Genomic DNA, 21244 nt, shown 5'->3' with positions numbered 1-21244 from the left:
TTGAATAAAGAATAAGAAATATCGTATCGAAGTATCAAATAAAGTAAAATGAATGCTATAATTTCGTCTTGCCATTTTTATTTATAAAAATTGTGAAGGGAAGAAAGAGGTGTTTCAGGGTAAATGAAAAGAGTGGTTGAATTTTCAATAACAGCAATATAATGTACTAATAATAATAATAATAATAATAATAATGATGATGATGATGATGCTAATAACAACGTTAAATGATAACAATAATAACTGTAATAATAATGCATTATATGGAAATACTTTTAATAAAATCTTTACGTAAAAACTCAGATACAGTATAATGATAACGTTCGCATCGTATTTGGAATTTAGGATTTCTTCTTCGCAAGATGAAACTCGTACAGGTAAAATTAACGGAGTTTCTTATTAACTTGATCAATTTGCTCGTCAACCCTCTCAGACATTCCACGAAATTTGTTTGGTTCTGGCCCAATCATCTGTATAAGTTGAGGCACATCTTGGCCACTGATCTGCGTAAAACGCGCCAATGACTTCATGCAAGCGTACAGCTGGTCCTCGGCAGGATTGCCATTAAAATATTGCAACAATGCCATTGTTAATTCTACGGCGACGTCATCGAACACCTATGGATTATCAGGAAACATAAAACAATTAATTGTACACTTGGAACTTGATTAACGCTCGTTCTTTAAACAAAATGCTAAAACTTCCTTCTTCGACAATTCGATGCAGAATGTGAGATCCCGTTGATGACGTTTAAATCGTATTATTTCTGGTCGTAGAAGACCCGCAATTTATGGAAGAGACTCGTTAGAACGGTATACACGACTTACCGTAGTTAACCGGTTCGATATAATTGTTTAGACATGTACCTTAGAAATGCTGCCTTTTGGTAAAAGTCGCCGCAGATTTTTGCTTTTGTTCATTTTCTGAAAAAACAGTAGCCGATCTCTCGAGAAATATCCATTGTATGAACTTGAACGCAGTATCGTGTACATGTATACAGAGATAGTTACAATCAAGCAACAACAAGCATATTTATGTATATTCTGAATCAGAGCTATTAATAATAAGAGAAGTTCCTTTTATGATTTCGTTGCTCGTTCGTGAATCAGTTATCAAATTTGATACAAGGTTAAGAACCTCGTTTTAGTTTACAAGTAATAGCTGATTTATTAATAAAGGCAGCACTTCTATTTGCTAAAAATAGTGAAAGCGTCACTGTCGCTGTTGCATTGCTTGAACGATAATGGAAACAACATTTGAGAAGAAGCAGTAAGCATTTGTTAAGCGATATCACACGTAGGACACTAGTTATTATGAGATTGTAACGATAGAAAAAATTGAAACGATTTCTAACAGAATTACTATGTGTGAGTTTAGACGTAAACGAAAGAAGAAAGGAAGATGGTTAATCGGCTAGGAAGGATACAGACCACAGTTTTTACCTCCTTGCAGGCAAGATTGTGAATAATAGCCGCGCCACGAATTTGCAAATCGTCAGAGTTCGAAAGCAACGAATGTACAGCAACTTTCGTTGTCACCCTTATATTACTGATACTTTGAGCTTGATGTTGCCATTCCGATATGTACAATAACCATTCTGAACTACTAAGGTTTTCAAACATATTTGCCAGCTACAAATCATAATAAAGAACATAAAATTCATGAATTTCATTAATGTCTTCTTCAACTGATACCTGGGATACTTACAAACTGTGCAAGGGGAAGTTGTTCTTCTGGAGGATGACGGTCAATGTCGAAGGCATAATTCATAATTATATGTTCCCTTCTGTCCTGATGCAATAAAAGGATCACGTCGTCCTTCAAGGCAGCTACCGAGAGTATATTTAGTAGTTTCACCCTAGTGTCGCTTGCCAGAGATTTATCGTACAAAACTCGTCCTAAATATATGCAAACGTTATTTCAACATGTATTCTTTAAAAATATAAGAGAAGTTCGCTAACGACCGCTAACCTACCTACGAAATTTAAAAAGTTGTCTCCAAGCGCCCAAGAACCTTCATTTTCTAAAACATACTGCCTCAGTTCTTCCATGCATACTCGTTCATCCTCGTTCAACTTTCCTTCTAACAATTTAGTTAACGCATCGTACTCTGTTTTCACATCTAATAAATCTTTAAACACTATAGGAGGATCCCGATAACGTTTCCTCTCTTCCAGTTCCTTCTTCTCCTCTTCCTCCATCTGCATAACTCTTTCCGATGGTAACATCTCGGCGGTGTCTCCATTGGTAGCCTGCATCTCACTCACACTAACTGCACCTTCGTTCGCATTAAAATGATACACTTATTAGGAAGAATCGATAGAAAGTAATCTATTAATGTATCGATTGAAGTATTCTTTTACTTTCACTTTCCGCCATGTCTATACAATTGCTAGGACCGGTGCTGTTGGTATCACTCGCACCTCTGTCTCTGCTTCCTTTCTGTTTCTTTTCCTTCTTCTTCTTTTTTTTCTTCCTGTCCTTCTTCGCTAATTTCTCGTTGATCTCGTTTCTTCTTTCTTCGAGGGCGATTGAGTTTAACCTGGGATTAATAGAAACAGGGATCATCTTTCTTTTCAAAATAAGACACTACTCGAGCAGGATGGCACGAATGTAGTTAAAATCGCAAAATTCACGTTCTCTTCTTTTTAATAATTCATCGATTTCTTTATTAATGGCCGATGCAAAGCAATCAGTTACCTTGCTTCCTCGATAGCTTCATTTAAGAGTTGAAATTCCGGTGAAACTTCTCTACGATTTCTCGGTTCGAGGAATGTTTGGCCGACTATAAATGATCCGCTCGCGCTGCTGCATAAACCTTCTATGAGACCACTCAATTCTTGCCCGATCCGCCTGATGGGCAAATGGAAACGAATAATAGTACAAGAAATATCGAAACGTTTAAACAATCAAACGCAGAGATCTTACGATCGAAGTATTTCTTCCGGTAACTCGAGGATGTACTTGGGGATACTTTTGCCCGCTAAGAAAGTACTAACTTCGTCCGTGAAGGAATTGCAGTTGTGATTAAAGAGATGGTAGGTGTTCGGTCTGTAATTGAAACGATACGTTCGTCAAATTATTCGCATATATTCTTTTTCATTTTTTTTTTAAATAACTTACGCGAACGTGGACGTTCCCAAACCGCTGATATACTCGAAGAACACAGAGTACGGCAGATAAGTTTCACCGACCTTTTCCACTTTCAGCGGCTCTCCCAGCACTGTGCCACCCTGGAAGTAAGAAATTAATCTGAATGGATGATAATACCGAAAAGATGTTTCCGAGGGAACAGCGTCAGTGTCAATATTACGACAGCTACTTTAGCGTCGAGTACTTCCACCCCCTCTGGTATTAGTAAGACGCGTGTAATTTTAGAACTATGACAAACTTGCGCTTCCCTGTAAGAAACGCTCGAAATAACCGACGAAAGGAGATGTTTCGAGAGTTGTGCTCTGTCGTAGAGCAAGAAAACGATGTAGAAATTAAAAGAGAAAAAGGAAGGGCGCAAAAAGGATCCAAAGAAAAAGACTGATCCAATGATCAAGTAAAAAATTTTAAAAAATTATAATCCCATCATTTTTTCAAATACAATCGTATTTGAAAACACTGTAAATGGCACGATAAATGAATAAAATCATTTTAATAATTATAACGTATAAGATGGTATCGTTGAAAAGAAAGAAGTTCAAGAAACGGAGGTAACTATTGAAAATCCGAAAAAAACAATAATATTTTGATCACTTATAAACGAACAACACTCACTATTTATTCGCGTGTACTTTAATGAAAAGAAAAATACTAATGCAAGTGGAAAAACGTTGAATCGTTTAACGCGCCGCGTCGCCGTCCCGTTTCTTGTTTCGTCAAGGAACCACTCGAATAAGAACTGGCGTCGCGACGCTTCGGGATTCAACGCCACGCAGCCGGCAAGCGTAACTTAAGATAAACGACATTCGTGTTCGCGCGCACGCTCTTCGTAGACGCTTTTAAGTTTGCTTTTTCGATGACGTCGTCGCTTATTCAGATCGGTTAATATGTTTTTCGGTAACTCGTCCACCGCAGTGTCGGTCGTGACGAGGGATGCGATCCTTGGATGACGTCGAAGGGGACATTTGAAGCACCATCATTTTTCTAATGGTCCTTTTTTAATCCTCCCAAAGAGAATACCTCACCTTCTTTTAATATCCTCATCTGACCATTCGTGGCTGTTACAAAAATTATCAATTATTGTTATGAAGTTAACGACAGAGGATTGATCCTTTTTAACCCTTTGATTTCTTTCATTCTCTCGGCTCAATTATCGCACGATTGTGTTAAGTTTACCAAGTGTAATTTAGCCTGACATATTTTGCATTCGCATAGAAGGTAGACGATGAAACATAGGACGGGGGAGCCATGAGGAAGAGGTGCCGGAGAAAGAGAATGTGAAGTAAAGCATGAATTATTTTTGGACTGAACCAGACCAAATTTAGTACCCCCTCGTATCTAGCGTATCGTATGGCCAGAATGACTCGCCACACTACGACTAGTACGTCCCGATCGGTCAGAATTTCGGTGGCAGGGATGCATTTTTCATCAACTTCGTTTCATTTCTCCGGTGACAAATTTTCACCTCGTTCAAGCCACCACGGTGTTTTGTTTAAAAATACTTACAGGCCTGGCGCTCTGAATTCCAGACGGGCCGAAAAAGTACTCCCTTCCGTATACAACGATCGCAGTGTGCCATATCCCTTCCACGTGTCGACCTATGCATAAATAGCGATTCGTATTAATACAATAACGTGGTATCGGTCATTATTGTGATACAATAATGATGAACGTAAATACTTTGGTTGTCTTCCAAGAGACCGATGATCATGATCAAGGTTGTTACGAAACTTGACCATTGATCATTGACCATAAATCGATACCATTATTTTCATCGTATTAAAGAAAATTGAAAACAAACATTATCGGGGATAGAAATATTTACGAGAGAAATGTTTTATCGATGTAGCCAAGAAATAATAATAAATTTCGTTCGATAACCAAGGAACTCCTCCGATCGAGATGATCCAATATCTTGAAGAACTCGATCGAACAAGTTCCCTTGCTAATTTCCCGGTAAAATATTATTTAAATTCGCGTTTGCTTGGACCAGCCTCAGGCTCGTAATCGTCGGTTTCGGTCTCCTTCGACCCAGTTTCTGATCGCGGGAATAGCTAAGCACATTCGTGATCTTCTTATTGCAACGCGTTTCTTGGAGGGACGTTGTGGTGAAATAACCGCGAGAAATAGCCGCAGCGGCCATCCAACTCGACGGTACACCATTTTCAGGTGTTATGCAACATTTTGCGGACACACTCCACTTATTAATTTTCCAAACTGAATCTAAATATACCAGCTTCGATTATGTAATCTCTTGGAACGGGAACCGCTGGTAAAAAGTCTATTCTTCTCGATTGTTCAAATAAACTTTGACTGCACTTAACTTAAGCATAAAACAATAATTCGACTCGGTTCATTTTCCTGACTGCATTAGCTTTTGAGTTTGATTATATGTACGCAATGAACCGAGCCACATATTTGGTCCGTTTGTTTCTTTATTTGTAAAGAGAATTGCATGCAGCGCGAAATACCAAGCGCGCGAACAATTTACAAGTAGTGTCTTCTGAAAATAGACCCGCAAGCTCGACAACTGTTCTTAAGTGGCAAACGAACCTTGGATATACACGATGCAAAAGCTTCGCGAACAAGATTCGTCCGATCGTATTGTACTTTACCAAGTTTCTGAGAAATTTCCTTTAAATTCAACCGCGCCTTTCGCCATTCCGCCCGCCTTGCACCGTTACAATTTCGCCGTATCATCTTCCATTTCGATATTAAATTTTTTTTAAAAGTATTATTGAACTATTCTCCTATGAAAGGTAAGGTGGAATTTAAAAGATAATTATAACAGTTTTGTACTATTATTAGTTTAGCGTTATTATTAGCTTAGTACTTTGGTACTTTAGTCTCGTCCTTGTTGCATTCCTGTTTCTTAACATAAAACGTGTTGCATTCCAAATTTAGAGTGAATTAAGATGATACGAAACAACAGACAAAGAATCTAAGGACAATCACGCTCGTGCCAAGTTACTTTTATCCCGCAATGTTTTATTTCTAAGCTGTTTTTATATTTAGGTTATTGTACAAAATAATAAAAGTTTCGTATGTAGCACAGAAATTCTTTAGATCCGTTCTCAATAATATTTAATATTATAGCAACCTCAATGTATCATGTTAATTTTTCACATAATTGCTCCTCATTAAAACTGTTCAATCTTCTTTAAAAAATAATTCTTAGATTATTAGGAAAATAAGTTATTTTTTAATATCTTTAACTTACCTATAACGAATCTAGACATCATGGCAGCTATGCCCTTTGAAAGGTCATAAATATACAATTCAACAGTAGTCTTCACGTCTTCTGCGTTTTCCATTTTGCTTAACTGTAACAGAAAAAAGACACAGCCTAAAATAAATGAAGTTTATTTAAAAACCAAAGGAAAAAACCGCGACGCCCACGCGTGAACGCGAATGAAACGTAAATACACTGCTCAAAATAATTACAGTAAAGAAGAAATGAAAAACATGGCGATAAAACCAGCATAAATTGAAAGGTTAATAAACTACCGCTACCAAGAATACTTTAAGTACTAAAAATACAACCATTTCAACGCAACTGAATACTTATAATTAATTTAAATAATGTAATTCGCAAGACGATTGATTATTTCCCGCGTAAACTCTTGTATCGAACAAGCGGAAGTCGAATATATTCGATTGGCTACGTTCAAATTATCGACCAATCAAAAGACGATTTAATATCGATTCATCGATTTCCGTCCTGGTTGACAGAAAATTCCATAATAATTAACGAATCTCTTAACTCGTGAATAATAAATGTTAATTTACTTTATTTTACATAAGATGAGGAATTTTAGACGCACCTCTTTACGTCAACTTTGATTAATGTAATGCGTAGAGGACATAAATATACTTATTTTAGGTTAGCCTGCGCGACCGAACATACTCGCTTTGAATTTCGAAGAAATTGGCACGTACTTACAGCGGTAAACGAATGATAATTTCTGTTAATTCAAGGAAAAATGTACGAAAACGTCCACCATCGACAATTGATCGATCGATCGATCAGTCGAGGCGGTATTTTGAACGCGTTAGTCTTAATTTGACACTTACTATTCATAGACGTTTGATCGTCTATTACTACTGACATTTTTTTCGTCATGTTGAACATAAGTGTACGCAAACGGAATCAATTCACACCTATACTACTGGCCAAAAATATGAGACCACCTGATCTTGTTATATCTTACAACAAATAGATATAATACGATTAAGCATATAGACATCATACTATACTTGTGTTAATACCTTCAGTTAAGGAACTCTAATTAGAAAGTAACCAAGTATTCCCCCTTTCTAGAATGAAACTACTTACGTCCAAAGTTCACAAATAAGAAATCAGTTTCATAGAATTTCACAATCGTTATTGAATAATGTTTCGTGAATTGTTTCAGATATGATCTCATAGTTTCGATCACTCAATTGTACCTAACGCTTCTCTATACATATCATCATAGATTTCGTAATATCACTTTCCAGAATGAATCAGCATGACTGACTACGTAGGACTGCAATATCCACGTTTAAACTCGTTAGTTACGCGGTTTTTACGAACGTGACGCTGTTCTACACGTTTCGAATACGTGCTATAATAAACAATACTCCATTAGAGAAATAATACTAACTGGCATTGATTAAAAATGTTCGGGCTTTTCAATATAAATAACACTATTTATGCTAATTTTCATTAAAAGGCACATTTAAAGCTAAGAACAAGTTAAAAGATAAATAAACTGTAGGGAAACGAAATAATGACAATTACCTAGAAGCAGAATGAATATGAAGAACAGGAAGTAGAAGATTTGACAATTCCATCCACCTACCTTTTTGTTTTCATTGACGGTAACCCATTAACAGGTGGATTGATTATTAGGTTATGAGATGATAAGCAAATAAGCGATCGAAGAACCAATATTACAAGAACTTAATGTTATCGCGCCAATACAGTCCAATAATAATCAATAACGAACGATGACACAGCGCGTAAGAGTTGGACACCTCTTCTTGCTTGATGGCTACTGGTTAGCAAATGCAACTGATCGCGCCGAAATCTTCGCTAGAGTCGCAGACCAATGCGGAGACACGGCGCAGCAGTCGTTTTTGCCAGGAAGAAACGGTAAAGAGGAAAGAGGGTCATCCCGCGTAGACAGCGCCTGCCTACTGGCATCACGATCAATAACACAATACATCAACCCCTGTATGACCGAATTTTTTGTTCATATATATATATATACTTTTTTATATGCAATTTAGAAATATGAATAATAACATAACTATCAATTCACGGTCTCCCGCGTAAACATTTACAAGTGGTGGGACGCCATAGACCTTTAATATGGGGTCCTCTTCCCTCTACCGTCATTTCCGCCAAAGTCACCTGCGGTGAAGGGTGGAAACCGGGAGCCCGGGAAAATTTTTTCCCGGCGAGAACCGGGAATCCCGGAACCCAGGACGACGCCATTTTCCCTGCAGAAGTTTACGATGCTCGTTACTGTACAAAATATCAAATTGAATATTATAAAATTGTAAAAATGCCAATATTTTTATTCGTCACTACATGTGATTAAATACAAGGTTCGAAATAAACAAGTCATTGTATACAATTTTTATAAACTGCAATGACTAATAATTTACAATCAATTCAATAATCTTTGTTGCTACTTATAATACAAGCACTAATAATTAAATAATAAAAATAAGATTAAATATCGCGTGATATTTCAAAAGAAACTTGTATAAGCGAAAGTGTTAAAAAATGAATACAAGCGGGCCAATGCTATAACACAAAACAGTTCAAATAACACTAGATTACTCAGCGAATATGGGATGTTTCAAAAAACATAAAAGTAACGTTTATCTTTACTGCATTATAAACTTGGAAGCTCCGAAAAATAGGGTAAAAAAAGAAAATAAAATAAAATTACAATATCAATCTCCCGAATTGGATGTTCATACGAATTAAAAATTAATAATTGGCAAGCGTATTACTCGTGTTCATTTGTGTGGGGGAAAAAGGGTGTATATGTAGAAGTTGGAAAAACGAGTGACACTTTCTTTTTTAAACACAAATTTATCTAATTTGTGTTTGTAATTGCGTATTTATTAATTTTCTGTTTACCAATAATAAAACGATAATGTGCAATCGTTAAAGTTTTATTTAAATTTTTTAACGCGAGACGACGAACAGCGAATTTCGATTGTCAACGTTGACACAGACATTTCATACATTATCTCTTTTATGTCGAAATTTTTAAGAAAGAAAGTAAATAATCTGAAAGTGAAAGTGATAAAGGAGCACCGTACTTAACTTTTTTTCTCAGTACTTGTTGTATTTTACACGAAAAGAGGTTAGAGTACAAGACGTTGACTCGACAATTTTCTTACGTTTACTAGGGATTTTCGCAATATAGCGTTACGAACAAGCAAGTTGAACAGAGGTTGAACAGCTGATGCTTCGTCGAGACCGGCGAAATGTCAAAGTCTAGGCAAATTGTAAGTTACTTGCTACTAAATGATTAGCGTTATTTCATCAATGTACATAGTCTGTTTGATTCAAGTCAAACATCATTTCATTAAAAAAATAATTTGTTCTTTTTAGAAATCAACGAAATTTTACAGTTTATGCGGTGTCATTAACGTGACTTATTAAAAGTTTCTAGACATTTGATCTTATTCCTTTGTTTTTTTTTATCATTTTTGTTTTAAATTTTCCATAATAATATTTTAAACAATAAAAATATATATATTAAAACCTTATTCACATAATTGTACATGCGTTTTAAGTTCCATAGTAATTAAAAAATATATTGTAGTACCATGAATTAAATTATATGAATCTTAACAAATGCATCAAATATTCTTTAATTTATGAGTGTTGTTGATATGTTTCTGTTTACAGACACTGCGTGTGCAATCTTCAGAGGGAACAAAACGCATAGATGTAAATCCTTCTGACACAATTTCTCAGTTGTTTGAAGAGGTTTATATTTTAATTATAAATAAATAGTATTTTATGAGAGAGATACAACAATGTTTAATTCAAAATATTTTTAGGTTTTCAGTGCTTTTGAATTAAACAGCTTTGGGTTTGGACTTTACAGACAACGAAATCACAAAGATGAAATCATATCTACTCGCAGTAGAACAGTTTCAGGGATAGGTCTTTCTCACGGGGATATGTTATATTTAGCTCCCCTTAATGGAACACAATTGTGGAGCACTCCGTCAACTAGTAACACTTCAAATGATCTTTCACAAGGTTTCAATTATATTTCTTTACTTTACTCTCTTACTGCATTGTAACGTTAATTTAATATCATATCCTCGGACATTTAGACTCAGGACCAATGGATACAACAGAAGTAGCAAGCCGCAGTGTCACTGTGTCTCGATCCGTACCAAATGTAAATGTAACCGAAGATGAAGTTGACGAACAATTACGAAAACTTGATGGTAAAATACAGAGAAAGCGCGATGAAAAGCTGTAAGTAAATATAAATATAGTAGAGGTGTGCGAGGATCCGTCCCGATCATCGGATACCCCAGATTTTCTGAAATATACACATGTTATGAAACGTATTTATGAACATACAAACTTATTTAACAGATGTCGACACGGTCCAAATGGATGCTGTGTTCATTGTTCTCCGTTAGAACCTTTCGATGAAGTTTATCTGAAAGAACAAAACATAAAACATTTATCATTTCATGCGTATCTGAAGAAATTCACTGCCGGTGGTGATAGGTAAGTTAAATGTGCACATCGTATTATGTACTCCGGATACGAATGGTTCCATCTCTTACAGAGGGAAGTTTATACAATTAAATGACATAAGCTGCCGTGTAAAGACTGGTTGTAAAGATCATCCACCTTGGCCTCGAGGTATCTGTAGTAAATGTCAACCAAGTTCCATTACGTTAAATCGTCAAACCTATCGGCACGTGGACAACGTCATGTTTGAGAATCCAAGTTTAGTTGAACGTTTTTTAAATTACTGGCGCAACACTGGCCATCAACGTATCGGATATTTGTATGGAAAATACGAGATGCATACAGACGTTCCATTAGGAATCAGAGCTGTCGTCGCAGCTATTTATGAGCCACCACAGGTATGTTGATAAAACAAGTAGAGATTAGCAATAACGTACAATAGAATATAGCTACATTTAGCTGTACCTACTTCAGGAAAGTACAAAAGACACTATACGACTTTTACCGGACGATAGAAAAGCGTTAGTCGATGAACTGGCTCAATTACTTAATCTAAGAAAAGTTGGATGGATTTTTACGGATCTTATAGCCGACGATATCAAGAAGGGAACGGTAAATTGATCGAGAATTTCTAATTCTTTTCGTTTAACAATTGAAATCTTGTTCTAATCACCAGCATGAATTTAATTTATTCAGGTGAAACACGTACGAAATATAGAAAGTCACTTTTTATCTGCTCAAGAGTGCATTATGGCTGGGTATTTTCAAAATGAACACCCAAATCCATGTCGTTTTTCTCCTAGTAATTATTTTGGCTCAAAGTTTGTTACCGTTTGCGTTACTGGTAAGTTACTTCTATCGTGTCGCATGGTAAAACGTAATATATCATTTTACTAAAGTACCGTGTGTGTGTGTGCCAATGATTACAGGCGATGATAAGAATCAAGTTCACATGGAAGGTTATCAAGTATCTAATCAATGTATGGCGTTAGTGCGGGATGGCTGTTTGGTTCCTACGAAAGATGCGCCAGAATTGGGCTATGTAATTGAATCATCAGATAAACAGTATGTTCCGGATGTTTTTTATAAGGTAAGTACGCTCTTTTTTTTATCTCAATATATTCAACTACTTTTCTATTACCAAATTAAGATGCGTCTAAGTGATCTTGATACTGATTGTAAATCGAACACGACGTATAATTATAACGATACGAAGGAAGGCGAACGGTGTGCATTAAAATACAGACAGACACACGCACAGAAAAGTGAAAGAGAAACAGTTTATAACCCACAAAAATCGATAGATTACATTTTAATTGGGCAACGAACTTCATTTCGTACATGTGTATAATGAAAAAATAAAACTGTTTATGCAAATGCACTACGGATATGATCGCTTCCGTAGGCCGTAAACAAGAAACGATCTCAATTTTCCGTACATAATGAATGATTACACCCTTAACTTAAAATTGGTGAACGAGGGAATAGAAAACAAAAAAAAAAAAAAAGGAAAAGAAAACAAAAAAAAAAGAGTCGGGAGAGAAAGAAACGATACGAGAAAAACTTATCGAAAATTATAGCCGCTCAACCGTTGTAACTCGAACGCGAGGGGCAAGGTAAACCGTCGGTTGTTAGAATCAATATTACAAGCTATGCGTTGTTACCTCATCACGTTCATAAAAATATATGTAGTTATATATATATATATATATAATACGCGCGCGCGTGGATATTTTATGTATACAGGTGGGCTTCTAGCTTCGCTCGCTTCGGTAAAACATAAATTTTATATACGTATTTGCGCACATTACATACACCCGACAGACGCACCCACACACCCACACAGACACACACATGAAAGTATAGACTGTTTTTTTCGATTGTTTTCAACGTACGACCGAAACGAGAGAAATTCATTCGAGCTCGACCACCCTTCGATCGTCATACGTACAATTTTTTTTTTTTTATTACGCAGCGTTACGTTCTAACGGCGATTAAATTTAGTTGCAATACCATTCCCCATTGCAACACACGCGATATTAGCTAATTAACAAGTGTTAAAACTTTCAAGTTCAACATCGAATGAGGCTTTCTTCGAAAAAGGCATCCGCGACGTCGAGGGCGTGCAATTTTCCTACGGTACGTGACGTGAGTGCGCTTTGTTTATACGCTCCGACTTACAGAACACTTTATTATTAATTATTCTTCATTTTTTTTTTTTCTTTTTTTTCTTCGACGCGTTTTCAATTTTCTTCCTTTTCTTTCCGCACATACGAGCACATAGCAATATGATACATAACGATGGGATTTACAAGGACTCAGACGAATAGCATTAACGATATTACATTATCGTAGTATTATCGATATTACAGTAATCGAGGAATGATTCGTTTTAATATGTATTCGTTCGTTTTTTGCCTTTTTTCTTTTTTTTTCTTTCCAATCAGACGACGAGGCTTAAAAATCTACTTAGCAGTAGTTAGGCCTTGTATACATTTTCATGTTGAGATCTAAATCTTAAATACAGTTCATTTACGACGGTATACTAGACCGGAAAGAGCGAAAAGGGAAGAAGTATCCGTCGAGTCGTTCGATAGGAACCGCAATTTTATTTTCCTTGACTCGTTATTCGTCGCGTCGCACATCTACCGATTCCCTTTTAGCTCCTTTTTGCGATATTCGTTTAAAACGGGGACCGTTTAACCGGACGAAATAGAATTGGCCCTTACGCATCGACGAAATTCTTTCGGTTTTTACGTTCTAAACGACCTGCGTATTATGGAATCACGATATTTTTTTGACTTTTCGCGAAGTCACGCATTTAGAGGTTTATAAAACAAACAACAAAAAAAATAAGTTCCCGCTTGTACGAGTTCTCTGTGAATCTTTTTTTTTTTTTTGTCTTCTTCTTTTTACAAATATAATGAACGTGTATATACGTGTATATACGTGTACTCCACGAGTTTGCCCCCCTCCCCCCACACTATCTTCCGTACGTTATTCCTCAATCTACACGCATTTTTTAATGCTTTTTTTTCTCACTATATCTATTAATCTAAAACATTAGCAGCGCTCACAGGGCGACGCCGTTTCTCTTAAATCCCGTGCGAATCCCTCTATCAACTATATATATATATATATATATGTGTGTGTATATATATATATACGTAGCAATACGCCAATAGCGAAAATAAACATCGAACCTTTTTTTTTTTCTTCTAAAACAAATATATCGTACAGCTAGAAGTCGTATCGATATCACGATCGATCTGAGGTACGTATTTATCGATCATCGTTAATTATTGTAGATACAGAATCTTACTGATTCTCAATCAGTAGGAAAATATGGATCTTTATTTCTTCATTCATCTCTTATGTGCCCAGTTTTCTTTTTTAAAAATAGATTCAACATCTTTAGAATTCTGGTTGGTTAATAGTTAATTAAATTCTGTCGACTCGTATGGAGAGCATCGCGATTCATGGAGCCCTACGGGGTCACGACGGTATCTCCTGTAGAACTCGGTAACAACAGCGATTAACCGTCGTACAACTGATTACAATTGAATGAAACATCAAGGACGCTTAGATACCCGAAACATAGGGTACTCGATATATTTGTCTACCCGCGCGCATCCCTTATTTAAAGACGCGTCCGGAGATACCGTGGTGACTGGGTTAAAATATTTATCGTTATCTAACAGCGGGAGAACGTTTAAGTATACACGGAGAGTAACGTTAATAACGTTTCGGTATACTCGAGCCGCAACAGCATTATCGTTACAACTTACCGCATTTCGTGATTAGAATATTTTTCGTAGGTTTCCCGGTTTGATCGCCGAACGTAGATATCTTCTCGACTAATTCTAAACCCTCGACGACGTGGCCAAATATCCCCGTGAAACCCCTCATCTCTTGCAGTATTATACGAAACTGCGAACCGACCATACCGAGATTATCGTGGCGCTTCTGGGTTCTTCGCATTCCGACAGCACCCCTGACCGCAGGAAACTTGGTGTCGTCTGGCATAAAATAACCGTCCTCGAATATGCTTCTCCCTCCGCGACCGTTGTTCAGTTCGAAATCACCAGTGATCACCGATTCACCCTCCCAGCACTGAAATATCGTGCAACCCTTGTAACCGACTCCAACTTCACCGGTAGCCAGCACGCTAAAATTCTTCGCCATTTTCGGCGCTGCGTCCGGCCTCACTTCTATCACGATGCGACCGTGCGGGGATCCGTTAACTTCGATATTAAAATAATACAATGGATAAGGGTTCGTCGGCCCTCGGAGGGACGCTGCTATTCCGCTGGACGGTGGTTGAGAGGACGAATGGACGGTTACCAAACCTCCGCCACCGGTACCAACCCCTTCCGGTATGAAGGTCGATTGCTGTTGCGGATGTAAGATCGCGTTCGGCGGTGCGGGCGGTACGGGTTTAACGGACGGCGAACCAGGCGGAATGAGAAGCTGCTGTGGGTTTCCCGATGATGGTGGACCCTGGTGCACGTGAACCGAACCCGGCGGAGCTGCCTGCGGCTGCATCATGCTCGAATGATACTCTATAGAACCGTTTTGCATGTGTTGCTTGCTGACTACATGCCTCGAGTATAGCTGCGACATGCAATAATTAGCGAGGAACAGTATCGGATTTTGCGAGGCCGCCAAATGATTCGGTAATCGACCGCCGTTGCTCGCTCCTTGGGAAACTATCGGTTCCCCCGTGTGAATTCCTGCCAATGCTTGTTTCAACAACGCGAAATCGAACACCACACCCGAGTTGCCTATCAAATCATCCAGTTGGCATTGTAACATCATCTCTTGATGCTTCGATTGCAATCTTTGCTTCTCGATCATCAACTGCGAATGCAAACTGTACACGTCCCCGGGATTGTCGATCATCTGTAGACTAGCTTTCGCTTTTCCAAGCGTTTCACGCGCGTCCGTTATCTCAGGAAAGTGACTCCAACCGTTCTGAAGATCAGTCTCGACGTGAGTCTTCAACGTAACACACGCCTCCAACACTTTTATTAAGAACTCTCGTTGTTGCATGGCCAGCCTTTGAATCTCCGTTGATAACTTTCCCATAGCGACTAACTCCAACTGAACCTATTCGAATGAACCATCAATGCCTTGCCATCATCTTACTTACTATATACGTTGAAAAATACTTACATCGGATATGAGTTGTTCTTTGGCATCGGTTTGCGATTTAATCTGGTGACCTGGGTGTTCCTGTGGCGTCGCGCATGCTCTACATAGCGCCGTGCAACACGTCGCACACCATAATGCCAAAGGCATTCCGTGCGTGTGACAATTTTCGCTCTGAAATTTTTTTTTACAAAAATACTCAAAATTCCTGTTCGTTTTAAAAAATTTAACTATCGCGGACTCTACGTATGTAACGTAATCCTATTATAACTATTAGAAGTTGAACTAAGGTGTAGGGCTTCATAGCTGTATGCTCTCTTCTTTGTCATTCGCGTACGTACTGGCGCAATGTAAATAAGCAGAATTTCTTCATATTTTTTTTTTTTCTCTCTCACCTTTCTCTCCTTATCGTTGCTCTTCCCAGACGTGTTGTTCATCGTAATTTTCAAGTGGGACAAATTGTTCGTTAAAGCAAGGAGAGAAGAATGCGTCGGTAGAGCGTCCGGTCCTTGATCGCCCAACTCGGTCCTCTTCCAACAATGCGCGCAAAACAACTCGCGTCCCTTTAACAAATTGTTCTCTATGCAACGTAGGCAAAAGTAATGTTTGCAACTAAGATATTTCGGGCATTGTTCCGACTCGTTATACTTCTGCTTGCAATAACTGCAAAGCGTCAGTTCCTCTAAATCCGTCAGTACGCTCGGATCCAGCATCTGAAATACGACAAAAGAGAGTTGTTTAACTGGATTCGTCGTTACCCTTACAATCAAGTACACGAAATGCTTACATAAGTATACTATTTACGTTTCTTAACTATTCCATTCCCATAGAAATTCAGTTTAAAAAACCCGGCAGAGGTCAAATTCTGTTGAAAGTTAAATAAAGAAAATGTAAAGATTTTGACGAAACTATTATTTGTATAACTATATAATAATATAAAGATCGAATTTAATATTTTTACTTTCTTGCATTTCTCTCGTATTTACGTTACAATGGTGGACATTCAAGTACACACCAATATGCAATTTACTCTGTGCACTTATTTCCAAAGGTTAGCTTCGTATCTGACACTTCGATATAAGTACGCTATACTTATTATGCAACAATTTTGTTAAACACTACTAAACATAAAAAATGACATTTCATATTGGGACGCGCATGCGTGCAGAGTCCCGCCAAAACCTAAGAACGTCGGAACAGTTGATATATCATGGATTTCACCGTTTCCTAGTGAGAATGGTATTTTAACGGGGAAACAAGTAAGAAAGGGTAAAGGTATCAAATCTCTTTGCAAAAGCATTTCAGACACCGATACATGCGACCGACAGAACCTTCGTTCGTATGATTATACGGATTCTTACAGCTTATCGTCAAGTTCTGTACGCGATATTATGCTGTCACTACTCGTGACAAGTAAGTCTGGTTCGAATAAAAAAAAAAAACTGTTTCACGAACTCTACGCGTATTGTATGTAGTTTCTTCTCGCTTGTACCATTTTAATGTTTGTACCCGCACGCATTTTTTTTTTTTTTTTTCTCTACCGTTCTCGTTCTCGTTTGTCAATTCTCTACCTTTCTTTTTTTTCTGTTATACCTATATGCACATGCACGCATACTCGTTTCTTTTATTTTTTTTTTCCTTTTTTTTCTTATGTCACAATCGTATACAATACGCGCGCGCGCGCGCGTTCGGAACATCTACATTTTTCCTTATCACGTATACACAAACATGCATGCGCATACATTCGTATACGTATGTATGTACGCAGTATATCACAGAGGACACATATGTATGCGTATGTACATAGTGTATTAGGTACATACACATGTATACACCGTACATATACACGAAGAAATTTCTTTCCTCTTTCTTTCGCTCGACTGTAGAACCGTAAATGTTTTCGTACCGTGTATACGATTCGTGATCGTCTCCTTGCCGCGCGATGGAGGCTGATCGTTGGCACTCGTCACTCCTAACGTGTGTATACCGTGACGATGATTACGGTTCGGTTACGTTTGCTCGAATCTATAATTTGACTTAAATTTTTACATCGGGACTGACGGTAGTGTTGTGCGGTTCCGCACGCAGTAATCGAGCACCCCCGACGTTCTCGTCGTCGCCTGTCGCTTTAGAGCTTTTATATGAAGCTTTTTTTTTTTTTTTCTTTTTTTTCTTTGTACTGTATTCACGTTACGTGTTTACGCTTATCGAACGTTGTGAGTTATTATGGATAACATAACGACGGCGCGCCGGTAACGCGGCGTTACTTCAGTCTTAGCTCGTGCGAACGTTTTGCCACATCATGATGTTTGGTTCACTAAACTAACCACTAGCATGGCGGCGACGACCGACCGACCGACCGACACACACCACAGCGCGCGCTGCTCGCTTTACGCTGTTGCTCTCCTCTCCTCGTCCCGTATCTTTCTCCCACTTGGATGTTCGAATCCTCCTGTCTCTCTCCTCTTCCTTCCCCCTCTATCCCGTGTTCCTGTTTCGTCTCCTTCCTTTTTCTTATGCACTTTCAGTCCGACTCGTGGCAAACGGTGCCGGTGTCGTCTGCGGCTTCTACCTTTGCGCGCGCATTTCTCGAATGGCTACGAGCTCGAGCATTATGGACTTGCCTTCATAATCCTTCCTTGTGAGCCTCGTTATACCTGCTTGAACCGACCAATGAAACGGTCCAGCCAGTCCTCCCACTTATGTACTCGTCAGGGCCGGCCTAATGCACAACGTTGAAGCGGGTTTTTTTAAATATTTTCCAATGAAATTTACTAAATTTTTTACTAAACGTAATAGAAATATATTGAAGGGCTAAAAAATTACTTGGTTTTGTTGCTAATAGGAAAAAGACTCGTATGGAAATGAAGTGTCAAGGCTAGCAAGACCTTTGCCAGTAGAATATTTATTGGTAGACGTACCTGCATCTACTCCACTTACTCCACAATTTACCTTTTATGTTAGCGATAATATTACTCCATTTCCAATTGAAAATAGGTACGTATTTTGGATGTAACGGTGTAGCGTATTATAACAGCTTATGATAAGTTCCATTTTGATCTTAGGCTCGTCGATGGACAAGTTCAGGAATTTAGTTCACTTTGTTCTTACATGCAACAATTTAATCAAGATGAATTTCTAGAAGCAGCTTCAGACTTCCATTTGTTACTGTTTATCGCAACAATGGATATGTTACCAATGAAGGTATCTTCAATGTTAAATTTTTATGTTGCAAAAATGTGTATTTTTATAGCAGATACAATATGTTTGCTTTCCTGTAGGACCATATGACACCGTTATTAGAAGCAGTTCGTAATAAAGATAAAGAAAAAGCAATAGAATGGGCAAGATCTGAACATTGGGCAACAGTTGAACAACTTATCTCTGCAACTACAGCGTCTACATTGCATTCGTCACAGTCATCCATTGATAGCAATTCAAGAATGTCATCTCCTGTACTGGTAGGGGGAAGTGGAATAGGAGTTGGTACAGAACCAATGGCAAATCCACCTCCCGATCAAACACTCTGGACATGTTCTCATTGCACTTTTCTCAATGCAGCAGATTTTGCAATGTGCGAAATATGTGGTTTGCCAAGGTATACATAACAAACTGTCAATATTATATTGCTTTTGTATGCATTTAAGGGTATTATCCTTAAATTGCTACTTTGCTTCCGCAGGATTTGACGCATACTGTGTCCTTGCGGATATAACAATTGTTTTCTACACATCTTTGGCCTTATTTATGAGTGAATAAAAGAGAAAAAAGTATTTTTGATTGAACTATTCTAATTTTCCTTTTCATCAAATCCTTTTTGCGTTCTTTGTAAATTATTGTGTTCTCATAAATGATAACATTGATATTAAGAACACTATGAACTAAATACCTAAGAAAAAAAAAATAGTTTTTAAGTTGTTGTAAGATTTATAATAATTAATTTTGATATAAACCATACATTATTATACTACAATTACAAAATACAGTCAATAAAAGTGTGTAACATACAGTAATATTTATTTATTAATTTTATCTTAATAATATGAAATCTTTACCACTAATTCTAGATACAATTGAATTAATTAAACTAGAAACCTTCAGTTCATCTTTATCAATTTTGTATGTCTGTTTTATTAATTCAAGATCTGTATATTCAGGTAGTTTTGACACTGGTATTTTTTCTCCTTTTATAGTATTCATAACTGTATTTAATGTTGTTTTTTCATCCGCTTTGTGTATTATTGCTATTAATATGTTTTTATCACTATCGCTAATGCCGAATTCGGTCAGGGCACGTGATATGTTTTTCGACATCGATAAATTGAACAAAATTTCATTATATACATTCTTCGTAGTAAGTTGATTCATCTTTGCATTAATTGCAGCTTTGTTTGAACTTATTATTAATTGAAATGGATCTGCTATGAGCGATGCTTTTATAATGCAACAAGGAAGTTCACCACTCATAACCTTTTTACATATTTCATTAGAATTTTGCACATTTTTAAACAAATACAATGTACAAAACATTTCGGTTTCAGCATCTAATGGTACTGTATAATCATCCATTTCTTGTTGCTTAATTTTTAATAATAAGTTATAGATAATTTTAAATGTATTCTGTTATTCGTTCAACGAGAGACCATACCTGTCACACAACGTGTTTTTGTTCATGCTGCGCATGTTAATTTTGATTGGCTCAACCATAATTTCTCTGCGCATGCGCAGTGTGGCACTTACCTGCGTATCTGGTGGTTTTATATTCAGTATCTTCTTCGACGTTGAAGGTGTCACTTGCTTTGTTTGTGTATAAATTCTCATCCACCGTGTATAGGACTACAAGGGACTACAAGGACTAGAGGGCCTACCTGAGCTGCGCGAAACAGGTATTTATGGTTTCTCGTTGAACGAATAATGGACATGCCTTTGTCCAAGAAATCATGATTTCTGCATGTACAGAGCATAACTGTTATGACAGTCGTGCCTCTTTTACCAGTTCTTCTTTTATCATACCTCGCACTCACAACTGAAAAGACACAATTTTGACTCCCATTTTTTTAGAAATCAGTAAAAATTAGTCCAAGACCGAAAAGTTAATAAAATAATTGTTTGAAAAATCAAATATTTTTTTAATTCGATCTTACCGCCACCTATACGAAAATGGCTGAAACTACTCGACAATTTACCGACTACCATTGGTAAGTTTCGAAA

General features: G+C 37.4%; 4 protein-coding genes across 16 annotated transcripts; 1 reads left to right on the top strand and 3 right to left on the bottom strand.

The window, feature by feature from the left end:
- Positions 1-259: 259 nt before the first annotated feature.
- On the bottom strand, positions 260-9545 carry LOC117604894 (uncharacterized). 9 transcript variants are annotated; one of them, XM_076688332.1, is made up of 12 exons: positions 9480-9545; positions 6371-6473; positions 4657-4748; positions 3124-3233; positions 2929-3051; positions 2701-2853; positions 2364-2542; positions 1976-2278; positions 1708-1898; positions 1443-1631; positions 867-923; positions 260-617 (listed from the first exon to the last, which is right to left on the bottom strand). In XM_076688332.1, exons 2-12 carry the CDS (start codon positions 6462-6464, stop codon positions 384-386), a joined length of 1725 nt encoding a protein of 574 aa, XP_076544447.1. In that variant the 5' UTR covers positions 6465-6473; positions 9480-9545; the 3' UTR covers positions 260-383. The 9 variants fall into 9 exon arrangements, with proteins under 9 accessions (XP_076544447.1, XP_076544444.1, XP_034181350.1 ...); XM_076688329.1 differs by lacking the exon at positions 9480-9545 and adding an exon at positions 8549-8647; XM_034325459.2 differs by lacking the exon at positions 9480-9545 and adding an exon at positions 7995-8314.
- Positions 9024-19854, top strand: Npl4 (nuclear protein localization 4). 2 transcript variants are annotated; one of them, XM_034325453.2, is made up of 13 exons: positions 9024-9067; positions 9565-9663; positions 10070-10150; positions 10225-10429; positions 10507-10654; positions 10778-10915; positions 10977-11280; positions 11357-11494; positions 11579-11726; positions 11812-11972; positions 18879-19030; positions 19099-19237; positions 19315-19641. In XM_034325453.2, exons 2-13 carry the CDS (start codon positions 9643-9645, stop codon positions 19639-19641), a joined length of 1962 nt encoding a protein of 653 aa, XP_034181344.1. In that variant the 5' UTR covers positions 9024-9067; positions 9565-9642. The 2 variants fall into 2 exon arrangements, with proteins under 2 accessions (XP_034181344.1, XP_034181346.1); XM_034325455.2 differs by lacking the exon at positions 9024-9067 and adding an exon at positions 19716-19854 and having other exon boundaries at positions 9520-9663; positions 19315-19631.
- Positions 12371-18654, bottom strand: LOC117604893 (uncharacterized). 3 transcript variants are annotated; one of them, XM_034325457.2, is made up of 5 exons: positions 17940-18654; positions 16821-16898; positions 16429-16746; positions 16058-16207; positions 12371-15991 (listed from the first exon to the last, which is right to left on the bottom strand). In XM_034325457.2, exons 3-5 carry the CDS (start codon positions 16744-16746, stop codon positions 14660-14662), a joined length of 1800 nt encoding a protein of 599 aa, XP_034181348.1. In that variant the 5' UTR covers positions 16821-16898; positions 17940-18654; the 3' UTR covers positions 12371-14659. The 3 variants fall into 3 exon arrangements, with proteins under 3 accessions (XP_034181348.1, XP_076544449.1, XP_034181349.1); XM_076688334.1 differs by lacking the exon at positions 16821-16898 and having other exon boundaries at positions 16429-16596; XM_034325458.2 differs by lacking the exon at positions 16821-16898 and having other exon boundaries at positions 17940-18653.
- LOC117604913 (EKC/KEOPS complex subunit TPRKB) lies at positions 19783-21136 on the bottom strand. 2 transcript variants are annotated; one of them, XM_034325518.2, is made up of 2 exons: positions 20089-21136; positions 19783-19922 (listed from the first exon to the last, which is right to left on the bottom strand). In XM_034325518.2, exons 1-2 carry the CDS (start codon positions 20600-20602, stop codon positions 19915-19917), a joined length of 522 nt encoding a protein of 173 aa, XP_034181409.1. In that variant the 5' UTR covers positions 20603-21136; the 3' UTR covers positions 19783-19914. The 2 variants fall into 2 exon arrangements, with proteins under 2 accessions (XP_034181409.1, XP_034181410.1); XM_034325519.2 differs by having other exon boundaries at positions 20129-21136.
- Between the last annotated feature and the right edge of the window lie 108 nt (positions 21137-21244).

Source organism: Osmia lignaria, chromosome 5, assembly GCF_051020975.1.
Source record: "Osmia lignaria lignaria isolate PbOS001 chromosome 5, iyOsmLign1, whole genome shotgun sequence".
Taxonomy (NCBI): domain Eukaryota; kingdom Metazoa; phylum Arthropoda; class Insecta; order Hymenoptera; family Megachilidae; genus Osmia; species Osmia lignaria.
Note: the sequence above shows the minus strand (reverse complement) of the source record. Positions and strands in the feature narration are given on the sequence as shown.

Bases quoted from the DNA above. Each gene is read 5' to 3' on its own strand.
- LOC117604894 (XM_076688329.1), bottom strand. From the start codon at position 8,632: ATGGCGTCGTCCTGGGTTCCGGGATTCCCGGTTCTCGCCGGGAAAAAA. The intron at 1,899-1,975 runs GTAGGTTAGCGG...GCATATATTTAG, and splicing joins CAACTTTTTAAATTTCGTAG to GACGAGTTTTGTACGATAAA. The intron at 618-866 runs GTACATGTCTAA...GATAATCCATAG, and splicing joins CAAAAGGCAGCATTTCTAAG to GTGTTCGATGACGTCGCCGT.
- Npl4 (XM_034325453.2), top strand. From the start codon at position 9,643: ATGTCAAAGTCTAGGCAAATT. The intron at 10,916-10,976 runs GTAAGTTAAATG...CATCTCTTACAG, and splicing joins TTCACTGCCGGTGGTGATAG to AGGGAAGTTTATACAATTAA. The intron at 11,727-11,811 runs GTAAGTTACTTC...CAATGATTACAG, and splicing joins TGTTACCGTTTGCGTTACTG to GCGATGATAAGAATCAAGTT.
- LOC117604893 (XM_034325457.2), bottom strand. From the start codon at position 16,746: ATGCTGGATCCGAGCGTACTGACGGATTTAGAGGAACTGACGCTTTGC. The intron at 16,208-16,428 runs GTGAGAGAGAAA...AAAAAATTTCAG, and splicing joins GCAACGATAAGGAGAGAAAG to AGCGAAAATTGTCACACGCA. The intron at 15,992-16,057 runs GTAAGTATTTTT...TCATTCGAATAG, and splicing joins AAGAACAACTCATATCCGAT to GTTCAGTTGGAGTTAGTCGC.
- LOC117604913 (XM_034325518.2), bottom strand. From the start codon at position 20,602: ATGGATGATTATACAGTACCATTAGATGCTGAAACCGAAATGTTTTGT.